At 49.1% G+C, this 19,257-nt stretch overlaps 6 protein-coding genes across 6 annotated transcripts; 3 read left to right on the top strand and 3 right to left on the bottom strand.

Moving 5' to 3' along the window:
- The first annotated feature begins 1,140 nt into the window (after positions 1-1,140).
- On the top strand, positions 1,141-2,427 carry DEU56DRAFT_66826 (uncharacterized protein). Its single transcript, XM_041347046.1, has 3 exons — positions 1,141-1,384; positions 1,446-1,540; positions 1,600-2,427. The coding sequence occupies exons 1-3, from the start codon at positions 1,364-1,366 to the stop codon at positions 2,357-2,359; spliced, it is 876 nt and encodes a 291-aa protein (XP_041203496.1). The 5' UTR covers positions 1,141-1,363; the 3' UTR covers positions 2,360-2,427.
- A 452-nt stretch (positions 2,428-2,879) lies between these two features.
- Positions 2,880-7,227, bottom strand: DEU56DRAFT_745653 (uncharacterized protein; the record flags this gene model as incomplete). Its single annotated transcript, XM_041349160.1, has 15 exons — positions 2,880-3,177; positions 3,229-3,359; positions 3,411-3,496; positions 3,546-3,642; positions 3,697-4,079; positions 4,128-4,739; positions 4,836-5,148; positions 5,201-5,417; positions 5,478-5,685; positions 5,748-6,093; positions 6,143-6,445; positions 6,496-6,602; positions 6,651-6,734; positions 6,785-6,949; positions 7,014-7,227. The coding sequence occupies 15 exons, from the start codon at positions 7,225-7,227 to the stop codon at positions 2,880-2,882; spliced, it is 3,564 nt and encodes a 1,187-aa protein (XP_041203495.1).
- Positions 7,228-8,442: 1,215 nt separating this feature from the next.
- DEU56DRAFT_66766 (uncharacterized protein) lies at positions 8,443-11,049 on the top strand. Its single transcript, XM_041347045.1, has 13 exons — positions 8,443-8,594; positions 8,647-8,706; positions 8,754-8,826; positions 8,887-9,184; positions 9,247-9,271; positions 9,376-9,464; positions 9,524-9,607; positions 9,664-9,714; positions 9,767-9,787; positions 9,838-10,082; positions 10,135-10,317; positions 10,370-10,461; positions 10,513-11,049. Exons 1-13 carry the CDS (start codon positions 8,551-8,553, stop codon positions 11,003-11,005), a joined length of 1,758 nt encoding a protein of 585 aa, XP_041203494.1. The 5' UTR covers positions 8,443-8,550; the 3' UTR covers positions 11,006-11,049.
- Positions 11,050-11,069: 20 nt separating this feature from the next.
- Positions 11,070-12,788, bottom strand: DEU56DRAFT_830934 (uncharacterized protein). The gene is made up of 5 exons (XM_041354529.1): positions 12,340-12,788; positions 12,255-12,285; positions 11,868-12,201; positions 11,532-11,806; positions 11,070-11,481 (listed from the first exon to the last, which is right to left on the bottom strand). The coding sequence occupies exons 1-5, from the start codon at positions 12,471-12,473 to the stop codon at positions 11,314-11,316; spliced, it is 942 nt and encodes a 313-aa protein (XP_041203493.1). The 5' UTR covers positions 12,474-12,788; the 3' UTR covers positions 11,070-11,313.
- A 1,857-nt stretch (positions 12,789-14,645) lies between these two features.
- DEU56DRAFT_974448 (uncharacterized protein) lies at positions 14,646-16,689 on the bottom strand (the record flags this gene model as incomplete). Its single annotated transcript, XM_041359544.1, has 11 exons — positions 16,425-16,689; positions 16,273-16,371; positions 16,185-16,225; positions 15,956-16,134; positions 15,852-15,907; positions 15,741-15,796; positions 15,607-15,685; positions 15,543-15,551; positions 15,231-15,489; positions 15,152-15,172; positions 14,646-14,749 (listed from the first exon to the last, which is right to left on the bottom strand). Exons 1-11 carry the CDS (start codon positions 16,512-16,514, stop codon positions 14,646-14,648), a joined length of 993 nt encoding a protein of 330 aa, XP_041203492.1. The 5' UTR covers positions 16,515-16,689.
- Positions 16,690-18,222: 1,533 nt separating this feature from the next.
- On the top strand, positions 18,223-18,584 carry DEU56DRAFT_917594 (uncharacterized protein; the record flags this gene model as incomplete). Its single annotated transcript, XM_041358007.1, has 3 exons — positions 18,223-18,403; positions 18,468-18,518; positions 18,571-18,584. The coding sequence occupies 3 exons, from the start codon at positions 18,223-18,225 to the stop codon at positions 18,582-18,584; spliced, it is 246 nt and encodes an 81-aa protein (XP_041203491.1).
- Positions 18,585-19,257: the final 673 nt, after the last annotated feature.

Here is a 19,257-nt window from a genome sequence, read left to right as displayed (position 1 = left end):
GTGAAGGAAGAAAACGGACATGCTTTGGCTGGCCCAAACCTCCACCGACTACCTAGCTCCCAGAAGCACCAATAGGATCTCCGACAGTGTTGACCTGGAGCATGACTCAACGCCCGGGGCTGGACACGAGTCTGTATCAATGGTAACGGACTTAAGATGATCGATGCAGCTTATCTAGCTGCAAATCACAGTGAAAGCTGTACATACCTAAACATAGTGTCGATTCCTGAGAAGATGAAGGGACCCGCAACTACTATCGGATGTCCGGTCTGAAAATTGCAGGGAACCGAAGTTCGACATATCACCGGGTGGGTTACGATGTCTGTAGTCGACTTAGTTCAAGGAAACAATAGGTGGCAGATAGGTGAATCACAGGAACAACCGTCTTCCTTCGTCTATAAAGGCCTGGCCATCAAAGACTTGGTGTATGTTGTCTTCTTTTCTCTATGATTAGAAGCCTCATGTATTGGATGTCAAACTTTTGAATTACTGGCATGTGAATCTGAATCAGTATAAAAACGTTCGGTATACGCACCTCTGCAACTCAGCCCAAGAAACCCACGATCCTGCACCAAGCCCACCTCTTGTAAAATGATGCAGCTCATTCCAGGCGCCACATCCATTCGAGTGTTTGAAGGCCATTGACATACAGAAGGAAATGGGGGAGCATCGTGGCGCTTTTAGCGCATTAGCAGTGTTACGAGATGGGAAATTAATATTTAATAGCCAGCGGTGACGCGAGTCTGTGTCAGCCTCGGCTGCAAACATTATATTACGTCATTGAGCCAACACGGAGCATGTTTCACTCATTTATCCTTCATCGTCCTCTTCGTCTTCTAAAGCTTCATTGGCAACCGCTGACTGCGAATGCGAAACTAGTACTGGAATGAAACTCGACAACGCCCTCGATGCTTGAGGTGGAGCTCTCCGATACTTCGAGTCTTTGGAAGGGTCTATGAGCCCCTACCCCCCATCATGATGCCTGAAAGCTGAAGGCCTGAGCATTTAGCCACCCATCCAAGCATCGAGCAGGTGATTATAAATTACCTTACAAGGCAAAAAAAAAAAAGAAAAGCGTTGAGACGCAATCCAACTCACTTGCCTTCCCCGCTGACCGAGTGGCTCGTCCCTTATGCTCAGACCATCGCACACGATTGCTTCACGCTTTTTGCCTTTAAAGGCAGAAACGTGCGCTGCAGAAAAGCAATCATACTCGATGTCCATAGCACGCTTGGTGCTTTAAAAGAAGCGTGCAAGATGTGTGGATTTGCCACAACACACGCGCTTTTCATTCACTCCAAGGATTTAATCCACCCCGCAGATCATTCACAACTTCTTCCTTCCTCTCAAACATTATCACAAGATGCCTGCTGAAGGACGTAACGTGGTACGCTTCCAGCCTACCTTACATCACGCGTCTTGTACTTATCACACTTTCTCTACAGACACCTGTTGCCTGCACTGTCTGCCATAAGGTTATAAGCCGCAAGGCAGATCTTCCGAGACATATGCGGACGCATGATGAACACAAGGAAGCTCTGTACGTGTTTGTGCCCCACTATACCTGATGGATTCTGACCTGATTACTATCTTGATCAGTATGCATGCATGCCCATTCCCTAACTGCGATCACAAGACCCTCCAAAAGTCCAACATGCTGACGCACATCAGAACCCACACCCGTGAATGCTCCAAGACGTGCCCTCACCCTGGGTGCGCGTATGCCACTACAGATCCAGGCAGCTTGACGCGTCACCGCAAGGTACTACATGGCTACGAGCCTAAAGCGCGTTGCAGCCCCGGTGGCAAAGCTGCTCGACGGTCCGCCGCCGCGCCTTACCCCTCTACAAGGTTTATGAAGCCAGAGGCAGAGATTCCTGCATCGCTGGATCTCGATGATCCAGCATTTCCCGAGCTCGCAGGCCTCGTTCGCTGCGATGCGCTCTCACCCGCTGAGTCCAGCCGTTCTGGTGTCCCCCAATTCTCAGGCGAGCTCGACGAACTCCCCTGGGAGCGACTCTTCCCCGACCTCCCCGCCGAGAGCTTCACCTCCGTTTATGATCAGCCCTCTCAGCTTCCCATTTCCAATTACCACCAGCCTCCGACTGTCCCTGCCGATCTCTCCACTCTCCACATGCCGCAGTTTGACCCGGAGCTGTTCTCCAATGTCAACTATCAGCAGCCCGTTCCAGATGTCAACTTTCAGTCCCAGCCCGTCTCCGGGAGCGATCTGAACAACTCCTTCCCAGCTGAACTGGACGAGTTTTTGCAGAAATATGGCTCAGGGTTCTTTGAAGGCCGCTGCGAGTACCCGGACAGTGCAACGTATTCGATGGCCCCGCCCTCGTTTACGAACTAATAAATACAACGCCTACTGAAATCTTCACTTCATTATCATCTTTCATCTCATTGTCATACTACCCTCGCATCATCATTAGCATTGGCATCAGCATCACAATCTTATGTGGAACTCATCATTATCATTATTGATCATTTATATCATACCACTTGCATTTCTTATACATATCTTCTTCCGCACTTTTGGGATTGCGACCTTCAACTTGTAAATTACATTATGTATATCAATACACGAATATCATGAATATGGATTGCGACATGCTCAACGGGAAACCCAATCAAGTCTAGTAGTAGTCTGGTCCGCTGCGTTCGGTATTCGCCGTCCGGCGCACTTCTTGGGAAGATCATGCTACCCATATCAAAGTAAAATCGGTGAACAGCATGTATTCAAACTTAACACCAATCAGTAGGTGAGGAGACTTCCCACTTGAACTCCAGTTTAAAGGCATGTTTCCATTCTTACCTCATACCACAAGTGTCTATCACCGACGTAAAGTCAAAGTAATTCCCAGAGCGACTGGTCATGAATTTTCCTCTGCGCCTGGGTGCCCGCCCACAGCTGTCCAACAGTAATGACCGCATCCGGCTGCACACGGATGGCCCGCCAGTGTCCTCTCCCCCCGGTCCTCAGAGCTGGCTACCCCCTCTCCCTCCTCCCCATCATCATCTCGATCTCTAATCAGCGAACGCCCTCGCGCAGATAAAGAGGTTGGGATATCGACCATCGGGCGCTCCATGTGATATCGCCTATAGCACTCTTGGTGCCCACCATGTGTACAAACAGAACATTGGAAAAGGAGTGTGCGGACGGGAAGATGACTAATGACAAATGAGTTCTCGGCGTTCAGAATCACATAGTGCTTGACTAACCATATCGAACACTTCACAACCGCGCTTTTGCATGTCATACATAATGCGTGAGCTCCTGTCACTGTTCGAGCGCGCGAAAGAAGGATTGGTTTTCGACAACGTCCACAGGCAGTATAAATGATGGTTTCGAGCTAAAACATGTCTTCAATCTCGTCTCGTACCATCAGTGTTACAGGACCTACCTTAGTGGTATGTTTAACATCCTCAAAATCGCTGCATTTACGCAAGTAAGAGGCACAGGTGTGCAGTCGGAGGCGAGTGAGTAGTTCTAACGGGTGTTAGTTCAGCCTCCATGACAGGCAAACACTAAAGCTTACCGATATATGCCTCTAGGAACTGCAAACCTCTCCTCTGGCTAATCTGCAGTTCCTTCGCTGCAATGAGAGCCAGCATAGCGCACATCTGAACATCACCCTGTTCGGCGACGGATCAGATACCATGCGAGAACATGCCAATTTGATTCCTTACTGCTTCTGCAAATTCTTCAAGCGCCTCTCTCAGTGCGTGCCATGCTGCCTCGCGGAGCTGAGCTTCTTCCTCCATCACAGCGTGACGTCTAGATTCACTCATACCACGCCAGGCTTGGTAATCGTCCGCCTCTACGTCCGCCTGCGAGGCATCCTCGTCATGATGTACGAGCCCGGAATTTTGCTCCTGTTCGCGGACAGATCCAGCAGTAACAGTACGAATGCTACTGTGGCTCGCCCGCTTCACCAATTGAGGAATTTCAGACACTGACTGCACAGGAGACGGTAGTGGTGCGGGAAGGACAGCGATAGTGGCACCTCGCGTACGGCTCTTCAGTCGCTTGGCGGCCGAGTTCTTCCTAGGACGTGTCCTCGCCACAGAAGCTGATTTTACCCTGACCTTCTGTGGCTTGGTACTGCACTCCGAGTCACGGCCGCTATGTCCTTCGCCGTCAGTATCAGTCGATCCAGGCGACGGACTGGCCTCGTCATCCCCATGCTCCTTACCACCGTCATCTTCATCCTCCGTCCAACGCTGCCCAGCGAGTCTGGAGAGTGGACTTGGATGTGCTGGACCTGTGCGACCCATGCTAAGACTCCTTGACTTTGCCATGATGGGTCGCCGAGGAATATCAGGCGGTACATCGATCTCGTTTTCACTATGGCTGTCCGGGGCATCGGCGCTCACCACTACGCAGTTCTCGCCGCCATCTGAAGAATCTGAGTCATCCAAGGCGCCTTCGCCTACGTGACGGAGGCTTCGGTCGCTCGCACTGATACTAGGTGTGCTAGGGCTCTCGCTGTGGGTTGCAGACGCACGGTTATACACAGACGGCCGCCGCGCATGTCCTTGTGCCTGTGCCGCTGCGGAAATAAGGACTGATGGACGACGAGGTGTTAGCGTAGCAGGTGTCATAATTGTCGAAGGCGGGAGTGCTGATGCTGGCGGAAGGGAAGTGGGGATGTGGCGAGGCGATGAGGATGTAGACGACGCAGGAGTCAAGTTTCGTGAATTAGGGGGCGGTTTAGTTGTGAGCGGGGCATCTCGCTCCCCGGCACGTTCTCTCGATACAGAGGTTCCGCTGCTATTTTTCGATGTGGAGCGCTGACCTTGGGTGAGAGGTTGAGGGTATGACTGACTGGCAGTACGTGACTGAGCAGGGGAAGTGGAAGTAGGGCGTGTCTGTTGGATCATCTTAGAGACAGAATCGGACGATGCGGCACGGTTTGAGGTGGGTTTGGATGTGGATCCTGAGGGATGTGATCCTGATCTTGTGCTAACTGTAGAGATGGCAGCAGGGGCTGAATTAGAGTGCGTGAGGTGTGCGATAGTCTGGTGGGTCTTCTCCAAATGAGGTGAAGCTTTGATGGACTCTGGAATGACGTCGGTAAGTAGAGAGCCAAGTAGCAACCATATTTGTGCTGCGTGCAGGCTTCCCGCTTGAATAGACGCCTACGGATATTTGTTCACTTTTACACACACGCCACGCAAGAAGAGCACTAACCTCGGCGTTTACCTTGCAAACAGCGGCCCTGTTCCTCCCGTCAGACCCGATAAGGTACTTTCTTGCCAAGTGCTCAAATAGCCCTCCAGACTCCGTGTTTAGAAGCCCTCCACGTACATACGTACCCATAGTCTGCAGAACGGGCATGCGAGGCTTGTCACCAAGGGATTTGAGTTTGAGCTTTCGTTCAGGAAGTACGTGTCGTTTGTCAGGGTGACTAACATCACGAAAGATTAAGATAAGGAAATAACTGCAAGATGACATGGAAGGTACGGACATATCATCGTAGGGCACTTCCCATCTGGCTCTCTTGTCTGAGACAAAAGCCAATGTTCCGTCGGTATCCCCGTCGACACCGACATTCCAAGATAGCGCCACGCGCGGAACGGCATCAATAGGGCGTACAGACCTACGCAAGTCAACTTGAGCAAATGTTCCAGATGCATGCTGGACCCAAAGTGCATGTGAGTCGCGGAATACAGCATCTGCAGATACGGTGCGCACAGGTGATTACTTCGATGAGACCTGGCATGATGTGGAAACGTACCTGTCACTCCACCCTCCGACGCGCTGGCTTCAACAGTCCATTTAGCAATCCAGCCGCGTCTTACATCCCATATCTCCACAACATCTGCACCGCTACCTTTGGGGTCCTTGTCTTTAGTGACAGAATTGGAGGCAGCAATGAACGCTGGAGTTGTGGATTGCAGTCGAGGGCTGGCTAATAGCTCGCTACCACTCCCTCCACCAAAGTCCTCATTGGACACAAGCGCAATCTCGGAGGGGTACTCAGGACGCCAGAGTACTCGGCGTACAGGGAACGATGGATGTAGGGTATAGGTAGGCTGATGTGCAATATGAACAGACGTGCCAGATGTGGCGAGGTCCCAGACCTGATACCCATAAGCGGATGTAGTGCAGTGAAAGTAAAAACCGACGTACTTTGACAGTATGGTCCAAACCTCCGCTGACTATCCAGCTTCTATCAGCACCAATAGCACCACCGACAGTGTTGGTACCCGGGGTGCTACACCAGTCCAATGCAAGAATTGGACCTGCGTGAGCTACAGGTAACCTGTCGAGCTGACCCCTCTGGCCCATTTGGAGATCCCAGCGATAAATTGATCCGTTGTCAAGACCTACAACAGCTTGAAGGGGATGGGATAGACATGGTGAGAAGACAAGAGAGCGAACGGAGGTTGGATGGTGGATCTTCATGATGCACTTAGACATGTCCCGAAGGTCCTACACCAAAAGTGAGTTATTGAAGAGGCCAGTACGTAATAAGTGCACACCCAGACACGCATATCACCATCAGCAGAACCTGTAACACAGTAGTACGGGACTATAGTGGAGCAGGATAACTTGTGAATCGAACGAATATGGAACTTCGTCTTCCTTTCTAACGATATTTGAGATGTAGAATCTGATATGAGACAACTACACGCACCGTACTTGGCATTGCCAGCCCTGTTGATATCCCACATAATAAGATCCCCATTCCGCGCGCTTGTGAGAATCTTGTTGTTATAGCCTTCAAAGGAGAATGAAGCACTGAATGTTGGAGTATGGGCAGCTGCTTACTGCCATGGCACCAGGCAACATCAGTACTCGCACTATCGATCTTCAAGCCACTTCCATCCCATACGTTCCGCGACGCTTCGATACGATGTCCACCGCGACCAATAGAGGCTTTATGGTCATTATTGATAACATCTTCTGGATCAGACAGACGCAAGATGCGCAGAGCTAACGATAGCGTTAATAACGCGCCAATCTCGTACTATGCAGAATATTTTCAAAGGTGACTCACATTCTCGTCCTGCAACGACGCATCTTAGACCATCTTCACTCTTCGCTATCGTTCCTCCGCCATTGGTGGTTGCACGGTGTAAGCGGACATTTCTCACTGGTCCCTGGTATCCGTGCTTGCGCGAGTCTGAGTATAGGTCCGCCGTATAACCTATGAGAGACAATGGTGCTGCAGAACTCAGCGTTGACGCACGTCTGGGGACTGTTGATTGCATATCCCGAGCTCGTCGTTCGCGTCGACGAAGCACTCCAGGAGTCTGACTAAGGTTTGCTTGCCATTTTAGGCAATGACCACTTATCGTTTCGACTCATTCCAGAACTTCCACTTTTAACCGCTACGTGAGCCTTGTCATAGCAATGAAATCCAATGCTGTGGTCTTCCAGCGAACGGTTCTGGAAGAAGAAATGGCACGTTTCAATACATTCGTTATACAGATTCCGGAAACATGAAAATTACCTCGATTTCGGAGGGGAGGTTTTTCCTGATGGCCTGGCAGATACAGACTTTCAGCTGTCGCCGCAAGTTGCAACTCGAAAGAAAGACAAGAACTTACCCAAGCATTTTTTTGATAGGAGGGTCTTTGTATCATCCCCCCACACGCGATCCATTTGATCAGAAGGCCTTCATATTCCTGAAATAAACTTCACGCTTGCGGCTTGCTTCTCGAAGTTCCAGGCTTTCAGCACAGCACTTTAAGTACATCACTTTGCGCCCAGTTAGCGCTTGATAAACCAGACAACGGAATTATGGCATACACGCCCTTTTCCCTTGCTTATCCTCACTCATCATGATGATAGCGCGATTGCTCGCCCACATTCTCAGCACACTGAAGAAATCGCTTCCACAGCTTGCACGCCGCTCCAAGAGTTTATTCTTATTCTTTTCCTTACTTCGCCGCTTTACCGGACGGCCTCGCTTTTCCCCTGGAGCTTTCCCGCCATCTCAAGGAGACTTCGCAGAAGAGGATGTACCCATTTGCTCGAGCCTTATACCTTCAATGTCGCTGGAAGTTGCAGGAAATTCACAATCTTCTTCTTCGGATAATCCTTATCCAGGGACTCATTTACGACCTTTGCGAAAGAATACAGCCATACCTTTGCATTCGCGCTCTATGTCAAGTTTGCCCCTGTTTCAGCAGACTAGTACTGGAGAAATTTCGGCGAACAGCAGATTACACAGTTTAGGCATATCGCCCCTTTCAGGCTCCCATGAGTTCCCCAGATCACATTCGTGCACGCCATCCATAAATAGTCGTGCTTCGGGATGCTCCCTTGCACGATCGATTGCTGGGTCAGAAATTCGACAAGCTGAATATCGAATGCACACGGGACCTGTTCATTCCCGCCCGGTTAGCGTCGGTTCAGTCACGGATCTACCCTTGGAAACAATTCATGTTCCATCGAATTCGCTCACCCGAGCAATACCAGTACTAGATCCCTCTATCGACCATCATGTTCATTTAACTGTCCCCCCCGGCAGCGATGGACAACCGGGCTCAGACGTTCTTACGCTCTATGACGCCCCATTGATAGCTGAAATGATTGCAGATGGGGTCAGGCGGTACGAAAGGTGCACTCCCCGGTGAACTTGAATCTTCTATCCTATCCATGCTCGAAAGCTGACCTTACTAAAGGCCCCCCGACGTTTGCAGAACTACCATCCCTCCCATGACAGTCACATTTCCGGAGCATGAGTAAGCCATGCTTTGACCATTTTCTGCTGCTCTCCAACTTTTTCAAGCATGGATGTGCCGCCAGGATGGATCACGGTCGTGCATCCGGAAGGTTCTCGCTACTTTGTGAACCTGGAAAAAGTGCGTCAATTTTCAAATTATTGAAGACCGGTGGTTTAGAGTTTGAATTCTTCTATGCAGAGAACGTGCACAGAAATTAACATTTGTCACGAAGAGATATGTAAGGACGTCGAAGGCTACATGAATTACTTGCTGGGGGAATTGGAGTCGGCCATCCTCACACGCGAGGAGCTTCAGCTTGACATGAAACAGGTAGACCTTGTGCTAGAGCCAAAGAAAAACCCCGAAAACGTGGTCATTTTTCACTATTACTTCGTCAACCATCGTGACAGGACCCTTTTTTGGCTGGATGAGTTCGATCCCAATCCCAAGGGGATTTTATCCAATTGTCAAGGCGTCAAGAGTCTTTCACACATACGTGGGTGGTTGATAGTTCTCAGCGGGTCAGGATTTGACAATTTGTTCTGGTCTTCATAATAGAACTTGCCGTTCAAGCACAATACTGGTGTGTTCAATCGAAAGGTCCGCATGGTATCATGAACACAATTATTGCATTTCTAATGGAACCACAGGTCCATCCATGTGCAAATAATGTAATATGCGACATAGGAGGCATTGGGATTACTTCCCTACCTTGTGTTCGGTTACACAGAACCTTGTCAATGAGGTTAAAGATATGTTGGTGCATGCGACATGTGGTAGGTAGTCTCTTAGGCTTAATACCGTTTTACCTAATGCGTCCGTTTATAACAATCAGACCACATGACGTCGAGGCAGTCCTCTGCAGCATATGATCTCATCCAGCTCAGGGATTACATCTCTGTGGTAGACAACATAAATGGTGCGATACATCAATACCTCCTGGCAGAAATCATGTGTTAATCACATTTCTCGAAGTTTATCCCCTCGAGGATCAGAGTAAGCAGTGTCATCCTGCGGTTGTCATCGGTGAGGCTTGAAAACAGTGTTTTAATCTTCTTGACGTTGATTGTTATTCAAGGCCGGATAATGTATACATTCAGTTAGTGAGCTCATTCACCTACCTGGCTGTAATTTATGGTGAATTTCCAGCTCGCAATCGGTTTATGAATTTTCACGGAGAAAACTGTGCGAGACTGTCCTTTGGACAGACAGTTCATAATTGGGTATACACACCATCATTATTGATGGAGGTTCTCGCGCCCCTCCTGTTCTTGGACCCCGTGACCCACATCACAGAACTGCACAAGATTTTTGCTGACAAAATAGCCTGCACGCCCCGGTGGGATGCGTACAGTTTGAAATTAAGGGGGCAGCTTCATGACTCCAATCTCATGGTGAGTCCTCATTTTCGTCGCGTGTACTTGCATGTAATTAATATTGGGCCAGGCCACTGTCTTGCTCAATGCCAATGTCGGGTTTCTGGCTATCAACACTGTTGACAGGGGCGGTAAATCTGCCATTCAGATGGCGAGCTATATGTCCCTTGTGACGAGCTTGGGAAGTATAGTTCTCGGCTTGTCATTGGTTTCCCAAGATCGAACATGTGGAGAAAACACAGCCTCAGAAATTGTTTGTAACTCTTGCTGTATATCCGCAATGTTTCTTATGGTAGTTGGTTCAGGCATCGTTTCTGACAACACTTCACCACGATGACCACGGACTTGAAAAGCTGGCCATCATTTACAGTCTTCCCAAGGCGCTGCTGATGTGGGGGTGAGTTCGCACCCTAGTGTAATAGGTTGGGTCCTGATCACAAGATCTTAGCATGGTCTTCTTCTGCGCGGCATTCTCGATCGATTGGTGGAGTTCTGGAGATACAGTTTCCAGGGTCGTCGTTGGTACCGTGACACTGGGCGTATTCGCGATGATTTTAAACGGTATGATTCGGACGAGGGAAGGAAGACACCCGCTGCATATGCTGGGACTATTGCTGCGTCTGCTACGTCATTTAGCTGCCGCTTGGGAAAAGAGCATAGAGTTCTTTAGGATCAAAAGAACCCAAAAAGATGATAGCGAGCAAGACGTCGGTCTGGCTCCGATGGGCGCTTCGCAATCAGAAGCCGAAATTTCGCAGGACTCCTCATCCATACACTTCGACGTAGAACCTCCTGAAGTACCCGGCACAGATGATGATGAAACCATTTCAATTCTATCCCATAATCCAGTCATTCAAACCAACCGCCTCCATGGATTAGATGATGAGGGTTTTGAGGGTCAGAATTCGGATATAGGCCTGGAGAGGCATGGAGGGGTATGATCTCACAAGCTGACATAGCCTAGTGGATTTGAACACAAGTTTTGGTCGTAATAGAACTCTCAATGTCTTTGTGTTTTGCTACTCAATGTTATACGGTCAAAACTGATTTGAAACGTAGGTACAGTAATGACAATGATAGCAAGGATGAGTTGACTGCTACCGTCCGATCGCGAGAGCAGACAGCATGCCAACGAGGGAACAAATAGCTTGTCAAACGGTGCCCGCTGCGATCACGATGATAAAAGCTCGACATCTCTCCCCTGCTTTGCCACGAAACATGCCTCCCAGCAATCTCAACAAGCTTCCTCTCAAGAGATAGGAGCAACTGTCTTCCCATGTTTCGCACTGACGCCTCCAGTGATACTCTCAATGAAGACACCCGAATACGTCAGCGCCTCAGCATCACCCTCCTGGATACCAAAATGCACCACATCGCCCTGCTGTGCAGCTGTCTCGTTGGCATTCGCGAGCGGGAGCTACATCGCAATTCAAAAACCGTTTATTGGTGATATAGTGCAGACCTTACCTTGAGTACACCGAAATGATAATCGCCTTGGCCAGCTGCACCTAGTGAAGCGCTCAAATTATCCACGAGGCCAGTGACAGCCTTCAGCTCCTTTCCATTCGTAGAATAGAAGACGCCGAGTGTGCGATTCGTCCAGTCAATCTGGACGGCGAAGTTATGCCAGTCGTGGGAGGTAAACGGCGTCTCAAACATAAGGTCAAGCGCGTGGTTGCGGACTTTCAGGTATCGAGCGTCAGAGACAGGTACGGTGCCTGTTGGGATGGTAAATGGTGAACCTAGATTAGAATTAGGGAGTGTCAGTGAAGTGTAAGATCTTGAGCATGTTGTAACACTGACCGAGCTGGATCTCAAAGACGTGCGTTCCGTCATTAGGCTCGATCCAGACGATCTGGTACTCGTGGCTCAGATTCAAAGGTTTCGCCAGGTCTTCCTGAATGGATACATGGAACACGGTGGTTCCTGCATCAGCGATGGCATTCAAGGCGGTGTGGTTCCCATTCGTTTGCGCGATGAGCTCCGTCCGGCGGAAACCGTTTTGAGGCGTGCTACTTCCGGGGGTGAAGATAGAAGTGTTATCGATTGAAATCGTCATCGGCTGTTCTATAGGAGACCATAGATTGGGCGACCACAGTGGGGTGGCGTTGAGCGCGTGTCCAAGGAGTTGGGTATACTGTGAACCGGTTGTTTAGCAGCCTATCATCATCGAGTAGGATAAGACTATACATATGAGGCGTTCATGCTGCCTTTCACTGCTCTGAGGCGAAGTTAGCCCTATGACAAAGTGGCAAACAAGAAGATAGGTACTTACGACAAGTAGGGGTCCACATTACCGTTCAGGTCTGCAGCAGTATAGTTGAAGGGAGCGCGGCCATCATAAATCAAAGGGGTTGCCGAAGTAAGTGATACAAGAGCAGGGACAGCGAGGAAAATTGAGCGCAACATCGTAACGGTTCAAGACCAGCTTGAAACCCAAGGCGAGAAATATAAGGGAATACAACACTGTCAAGCATGTCACATGTGCGCATTTAAGTGCCAGTGGAGAAATGCCGGGTTAAGCGGGAAACTGGGAATAACTATTAGCTTGCATCAATGGCAACATCGCTGCCAGGGGGGATCAGTAAACGATGGGAAGATGCCTGCATGTGATCAGCCGCGATGAGTGGTCGTTGATTATGATCATGGAGTATTAATGGCCTCAGTTGAAAGGTTTCTCCATGAGGAGATAGCCAAATGAGCAATTGCGCGCAAGAGAATATGAGTAGCTGTACTTGTATTCGAAATCCCTTTGTTGTCACTAGCCAAGTCCAAAAACAAATGAGCAGAGATCATCTCCATGGCCTGTCATAGGTTATGTCTGATCACCATATGCCACGTCAGACAAATTGATAGCTGCCTGGAGACGCTCCAGAGCCAAAAATTGAGCGAGGATGGATCGTGCTAGATCGTGCTAGCCGCCAGGACCAGGTGCAACGCAATACTATAGTCTAGTGCCTTGCCAACGCGTGCGTGATATTGAAACAGTCTCACTCGAATGCCCAAAACTTTTGTATCGAATCCAAATAGTCACTCATGGCCACCAACATCGACATTATCGATGTCGGTGGCTGAGTGACTATTCAGTCAATGTTGGTGGCCATGAGTGACTATTTGGATAGGCAAACGGACTCGGAGTTCCTCGGGATATTAATAACCTCGGGCTGGAGCTGCTGAGAAGGTAGCCTGAAGTATCTCGCGATGTACGGGCGAGGAGGAACGTTCATGATGCCCAGGGTTGTCAGCAAAAAATCACGATTGGAAGGGAGAGCAACTTGAAAGTTCCGAGGGGCGGCAGAATCATTACGAAGGAGTCAGCTGCAGAGCCCCCAAGGGCGACCATGGCCAGAGTCTGGATTGCGGAATAACGGCCCGCTATTCGTATTTGGCTTTATTATTATTCCCCAACGTTGCTTGTTACATCTGACCACCAACTCGTCGATGACATCGATGACGGTGTGTCCACCTGGCTCCCGCGAAGGCTTTTCGAGAATCGTGGAGTATCACGGGCGCGGTTCACAGCTGCCCAATTCTGCTAATATCTGCTCCCACTGTTCGCCATATCATTGATCATTTCCCCAGGTCTACGCGGATGATTTTATGGAGTTGTGTCGTCGTCACTCCATTCGCACTGGCAGGAGAAACATGCGATGATTTTGGACTGGCAAACATCCATGTCTACAGAAGCTTAAAGTGTGCTGTCTGTGCTCACAATGTCCTTGCGTCAGATTTGTGTGTGGTCGAAATCGCAAAACTCAATCTATCTCTCTCACAGAATGATTGTCTCCCGGCACATACTCTCCCTGGGCCTCACTCGTACGATTTCGAGTTGTCCAGTCGAACGAATTTTTATCCCAAGGGCCTGGCAGATTGTCATTGTCGGGCGCTTGCTCAATTGTCATGATTTGTCCTTGTTATTCATCTGCTTTGCTTCCCAAACGTCTTCGCCAGCTCAACGCCAGCTGAACTCTTTGGCCAACTTCCAATATTATGGTATGTTGCCTGACTCAATTTCTACTGTGTTGCAGTCCGCCTCGACTTATGATTTGACGCCGATTTCTCGCGCGCGCACACACTCATTTGTACTCGTAATTGGTGGTTGCAGACAGCAGGATGCATCTCAGCGATAACGATACAACTCGGGCGATTTGGGAAGTTCTACGTTGTCTACGGCCCAGGAGACTCTATAGGTTAGAAATTGGTTAGAAAGCACTTGTATAACATCACAACAAATAACCATCTTCCACAATATATGAGAAAGACAAGTACATAAGCATGTGGTATCTAGGTATCTAATATTGCGGTAGACGTATGCAGAGTAAAATACACCGCGCCTCATACAATGAGCGCCAACGCCAAGACAGTAACGACAAACAAAACATGGTAACAATCACAACATGCGGGGTATAAACGCTAGCCGATCATGGAAATATATGACAACAGCAGAACGAAATTGATGGAATGGAATGCGAAAACTCATATTCTACAGACAAGCTAACGAAATGGTTGTCGAGCCCGCTCAACAATAAGGGATGGGTCGGTCCTGGTCGACAGGACAGGATAGCAGCGTAGATCAACTACTTAAAATTGATAACGACGACGGAGGGGCTTGTGGACCATCCGTTTACGGCGGCAAGTTCCGGAGCTTGTCGGAACGGCGTTCGACGTGCTCGATGAAGTCGAGGCTACGAGATTGTTGGCCGTGTTTGAGGTCGTCGTGTCATAGACAGGACTTGATGCAGGGGTGGCTCCAACCGCGGGTGGCTGGACCGTAGATGTGATGTACTCTGTGCTAGTAGAAGTCTTGCACGATGGAGGTGGGGCCTTGGTGGCTATGGCACTGGAAGAGGTCACGGGTGATGGAGCAGCTGGTGAGGGTGATGAAACACCTGATGAGGATGATGAAGAGACAGCTGGTGGGGGTGATGTAGCAGCTGGCGATGATACAGTTGATGAGTATGATGAAACAGCCGGTGTGGGGGATGCAACAACTGTTGAGGATGATGAACTAGCCGAGGAGGATGATGACACAACCGATGAGGGTGATGAAACGACTGCAGCAGGTGCCACAGCAGCAGAGGATGTACCAAAGATATCGTTCTGTGCTCCTGTAGTGATGTATCAGACAAAACGTATCCAATGGCAACGAAATAATGGAAACCTCACCATCCTTGAACCCACATTTGCTATTGTATGCCGGGCTTTTAGGACTACCGCTCTGGTCAAAGCCGCTAACCGCGATGTTGTTTCCCTCAGCCTGATTCCAGATCAGGATTTGCTTGGCGCCCTGAGTGCATGTGCTCTGGTCCTCCTCGCACCAGACGGGAGGTTTTGGGGTGGCGATAGGAGTAGTGGAAGTGGCACCGGTGACCATGCACTTGAATCCCTGCATGTAGATGTTAGGCTCGCCGCATCCATTCGGAATCTAGAAAGGATTGTTAATTGACGGTAATGAAACGCAGCCGAGAGACAACGAACCCAAACCCACTGTTGAAGATGAATTAAAATTCAGCCTCGACTAGGGAAACCATCAATGACTTACAGCACAAGTGCACCCATCTGCAGGACAAGCAGGCATGTCCTGAGGAACATCGTAGCTTGTCACACGTTTCCAAGGGGTGCTTTAATGAATGTCAGGGGTTATTCGCGTGGCCGTCGGATATGAAATGAACGTACTTATAGCGGACGGTAAAGACGGCCAGGTTGTCCATAGTAACCTTGCTAATATCAGACTGCTCGATTTATAAGCTTTGTGTTCAATTTGGCACTTGGGAAACTATGACAGACCTCGTAAGAGATTGCGAATGCAGTGCCAGCAGCCATAGATTGGTTCTGTGTATGCACTACCTATTGTCAGTGCGTCTGCTCGAGCAAGTTTAATTTATACTCACTATTGGGATTGCCTATGCAACCACTATCAGTAAGAGGAGCGCCTGCCAAGTTTGTAATGGAGTAGTCCTCGGGGTGATTTCCACCATCGCCCCACTCGGTTGCGAATTGACCATCAAAGGAAAGGGAAGTTACGCCACGGTTCGCGGCTACTTCGACAGTAAATGAACTGCCGGCGGGCCTGGGATAGACAGTGAGATTTGTACGATTAGAATAGCACGCAAAACATACAATTCAAGGAAGTCTCCTGGCGCAGGAGGGAAATCGTCGCACTAAAAGGGCTAAGCATAGACTCATAGACTAAATAATAGGAACACACCCGGTTGAAATGGTGAAACCAATAGTCACTAGTCTTCAGCATCCACAGGGGGCTGACCGGGTCGTCGTTGTTATAATTGACCTGGCCTGACGCTGTTCCCTAGAGACAGAACCTGATGAGTTGAATGACGCGACATGAGGTGTTAGACTAACGTTGAAGCAATACATGGATTTGTGGAACGCGGCCATATGCGCGTGGCCTAGCAGAGCGAGAGACGATACGACAAGCAACTTTAGAGTCATTGTGTACTGAAAGGATCGTCAAGAAAATGAGTGGTGTATGTCGAGGAGTGTGAGGGGGCCAACTTCGCGTGCAACGCGTGTGGCAAAGTAAAGAAAAGGAAAGCTGAAGTTAAGAGAGAGAGAGAGAGAAAAGCAAAAAAAGAGTGAGGGTCTCAGATCTCGATGGGTGGTGGACGGTCCACCCACTAAACTTCTTTTGTTCTTATACACATCCCGTAATTGAATATTGAATCACTGTTCCCGTTTTGGACATTTACATACAAAAGGTCAACGCAAGGTCAACGTAAGAATCAAGCTCATTCCCTTGGATACCCTCGGCCAACTCTCCAACGTTCTGCTGGGACCATATGCCACCAGCGCTCATCTCCGTCTTCACCACATGGCACGAAAGGACCATGCACCGTCAACGTTGGTTAGACGATCTTTAATCAAGAAGCTTATCCACAAAAATATCGCACATCCACTACTTGACGTTGACAACGACAACTTGTCAGTGGCCACTCTAGTCCCACCCCTGGGCAACCCACAACGGGCCTGCCGCGCACGCAGAAAATTTGTCTGTGCCAGTCTGTACCTCAAAGTGTGGAATTTCAGGTCCCATGCATGTCGTGAACTCCGAGATTATTTTTTAATTCAATTCAAGAGTCGCTGAGGTGAGGTTTGTTTGAACTTGGTTTGAACGAATATAACCGTGATGAACTTCTTTGGATATGTGCAGTTAAAGCTTCTAATCCGCTATACTACAGTGTATATGCCGGCCCCTGCCAGATCATGGTGTGTATATGAATCCTCGTGAACCCCACCCCCCTGACCAATTTCCCGTAGTCAGACCGTAAAGGAGGATAAAGACAGTCCCATATATCAAAAGATTCTTACCCTACGAATTTATGGGCTGTGTGGTGAAAACGGCACCCCACGTTTGGAGTGATGGGCTGCCGCGGTGAATCGCTCTGCAAGTGTCATTCAATTATCTCACTTGATCCTTGTTCCCGTGTCTACACGGAGAAACAACGAGAAGCTGAGGCATTTTCATATCCAATTTCCAACAACGCAAACATGTTGATCGATTGGCCAGAGTACTTGCAAAAATTCACACACTCTGTAGGCCAAGGTTTTCCATGTCTTCCGCTCGACTTCCCCTTTCTAGTTCCTCCAACGTAAGTCATGTGCTAGATACACACGGCATTTTCTGCGGACTCGTGTTGGACACCTTGCAAACCGTGGTCTTGATGTGAAAATCGCCATATAAATCTGGGGTGTCGACGGAGATCACTTTCAATGCTTCTGCATCCAGCACCACATCATGATGAGTCCACGAGCAACTAAGCGGGACTGTGTATTAACTCTACAGCTCTGTTAGAGGGATACTCAAAGTGCTCAAGTGGGACTACGGTAACCTCAGGGTAAGCCCTCGTTACGAATTTATCTCAGTGCTCAAGTTAACTTCGCCTGTTAGAAACATGATGATGCATCCACTATGTAATCCCACCCGTTCATGTTGGTTAGACCGAAGTAAAACAGGTGCATGATCGCGGGTACTTCCGAGTCAAGTTGGTCGTTCCTTCTCAGCGGAGATAGCCATAAATAGTACATGTCATTAATGACATCATCGCATGACGATCATGATGTTGTCGCGTTCAGGTGACCCAACGTTCACCACGCTTCTTGTCCACGAACTCTTTGCACCTGAATATTTATTCTTCGAAACATGGCAGCTGCCACACAACGCTTCGTCGGAGACACACCTGTCGAAACTTTCCCATCTGAAGCCACCCAAAAGATCCCGGACGATGAACTCACGAAGAGAGAAACGGAGAGACTGTCAAAGGGTGAGCAAAAGGAGCCTGGGGCCGGCAAGCGAGCTGGAGCTGCTACGCGAAACCCAGATGGTGAGAGGAAATTTCTGCTGTGCAGATCCCAGGACGCTAAACGCTAAATGCGGGCGTTCTACAGACTATGATACACGTGGTCGAGGAGGACAAGGCAACACACAACCAATAACAGGTGCGCTACAAAAGTTAATCTGAAGTTGATTATTATTAATTTGGTCTCACAGATCCTGTTGTCTGAATCTTGCGTGCGCAAGGGGTCGGTTTCGTCTGCATCACGATGTATCATTAGTAGGCTGTGTACACAGGGCTGTTGAATCTGGAGGTTGCAAGAGCGTTGTAAGAATTCATGCGCAGATGTATCATGATATCAAGATCAGTATCAGGACTCGTCCGGCATACATATGCGTGTGCCTGACGATCTATTCAGTTGGCCACTGGCATCATCGCCAATAAAATCCACTTACACCTACCGCAAGGCGGTGAAACATGCAGAGAACAATATATACTTATTATGATGAAAGAGGCAAGCGAAGGCGCGGATGTATCACGGTGAGTACGGGTGCATAGAAGAGGCAGGGTCCATGACCAGCAGCGTACATGCTATGGGAGAGGAAATTGCAATCTCGATGAATTTTGTTGTATCGTGGTCGTAACGATTGAAGCTGACGGTATCACGGTTGGAGCTTTGAAGATGTGGGCACACACACTGACCACAGGCGGGAGCAGGTTGATATTAAGAAGTTGCAACGTTGAAGGTTCATCTGACATAACGAAACTCCGACCAGATTGAGCCGAGCGGCTGGCTCACTTCGAACCCGCCGAGTCGCATGCCGCGTACCAAGCATCCACAACCACTGGGCAGTGGGCCCTGGCAGGTCATTAAGTTACCCACACCTACTTCTTCTTACGTG

This window comes from Suillus clintonianus (assembly GCF_016758775.1).
Source record: "Suillus clintonianus strain FC179 chromosome Unknown DEU56scaffold_111, whole genome shotgun sequence".
In the NCBI taxonomy this organism is placed as follows: Eukaryota; Fungi; Basidiomycota; class Agaricomycetes; order Boletales; family Suillaceae; genus Suillus; species Suillus clintonianus.
This window is presented reverse-complemented; position numbering and strand designations above follow the sequence as displayed.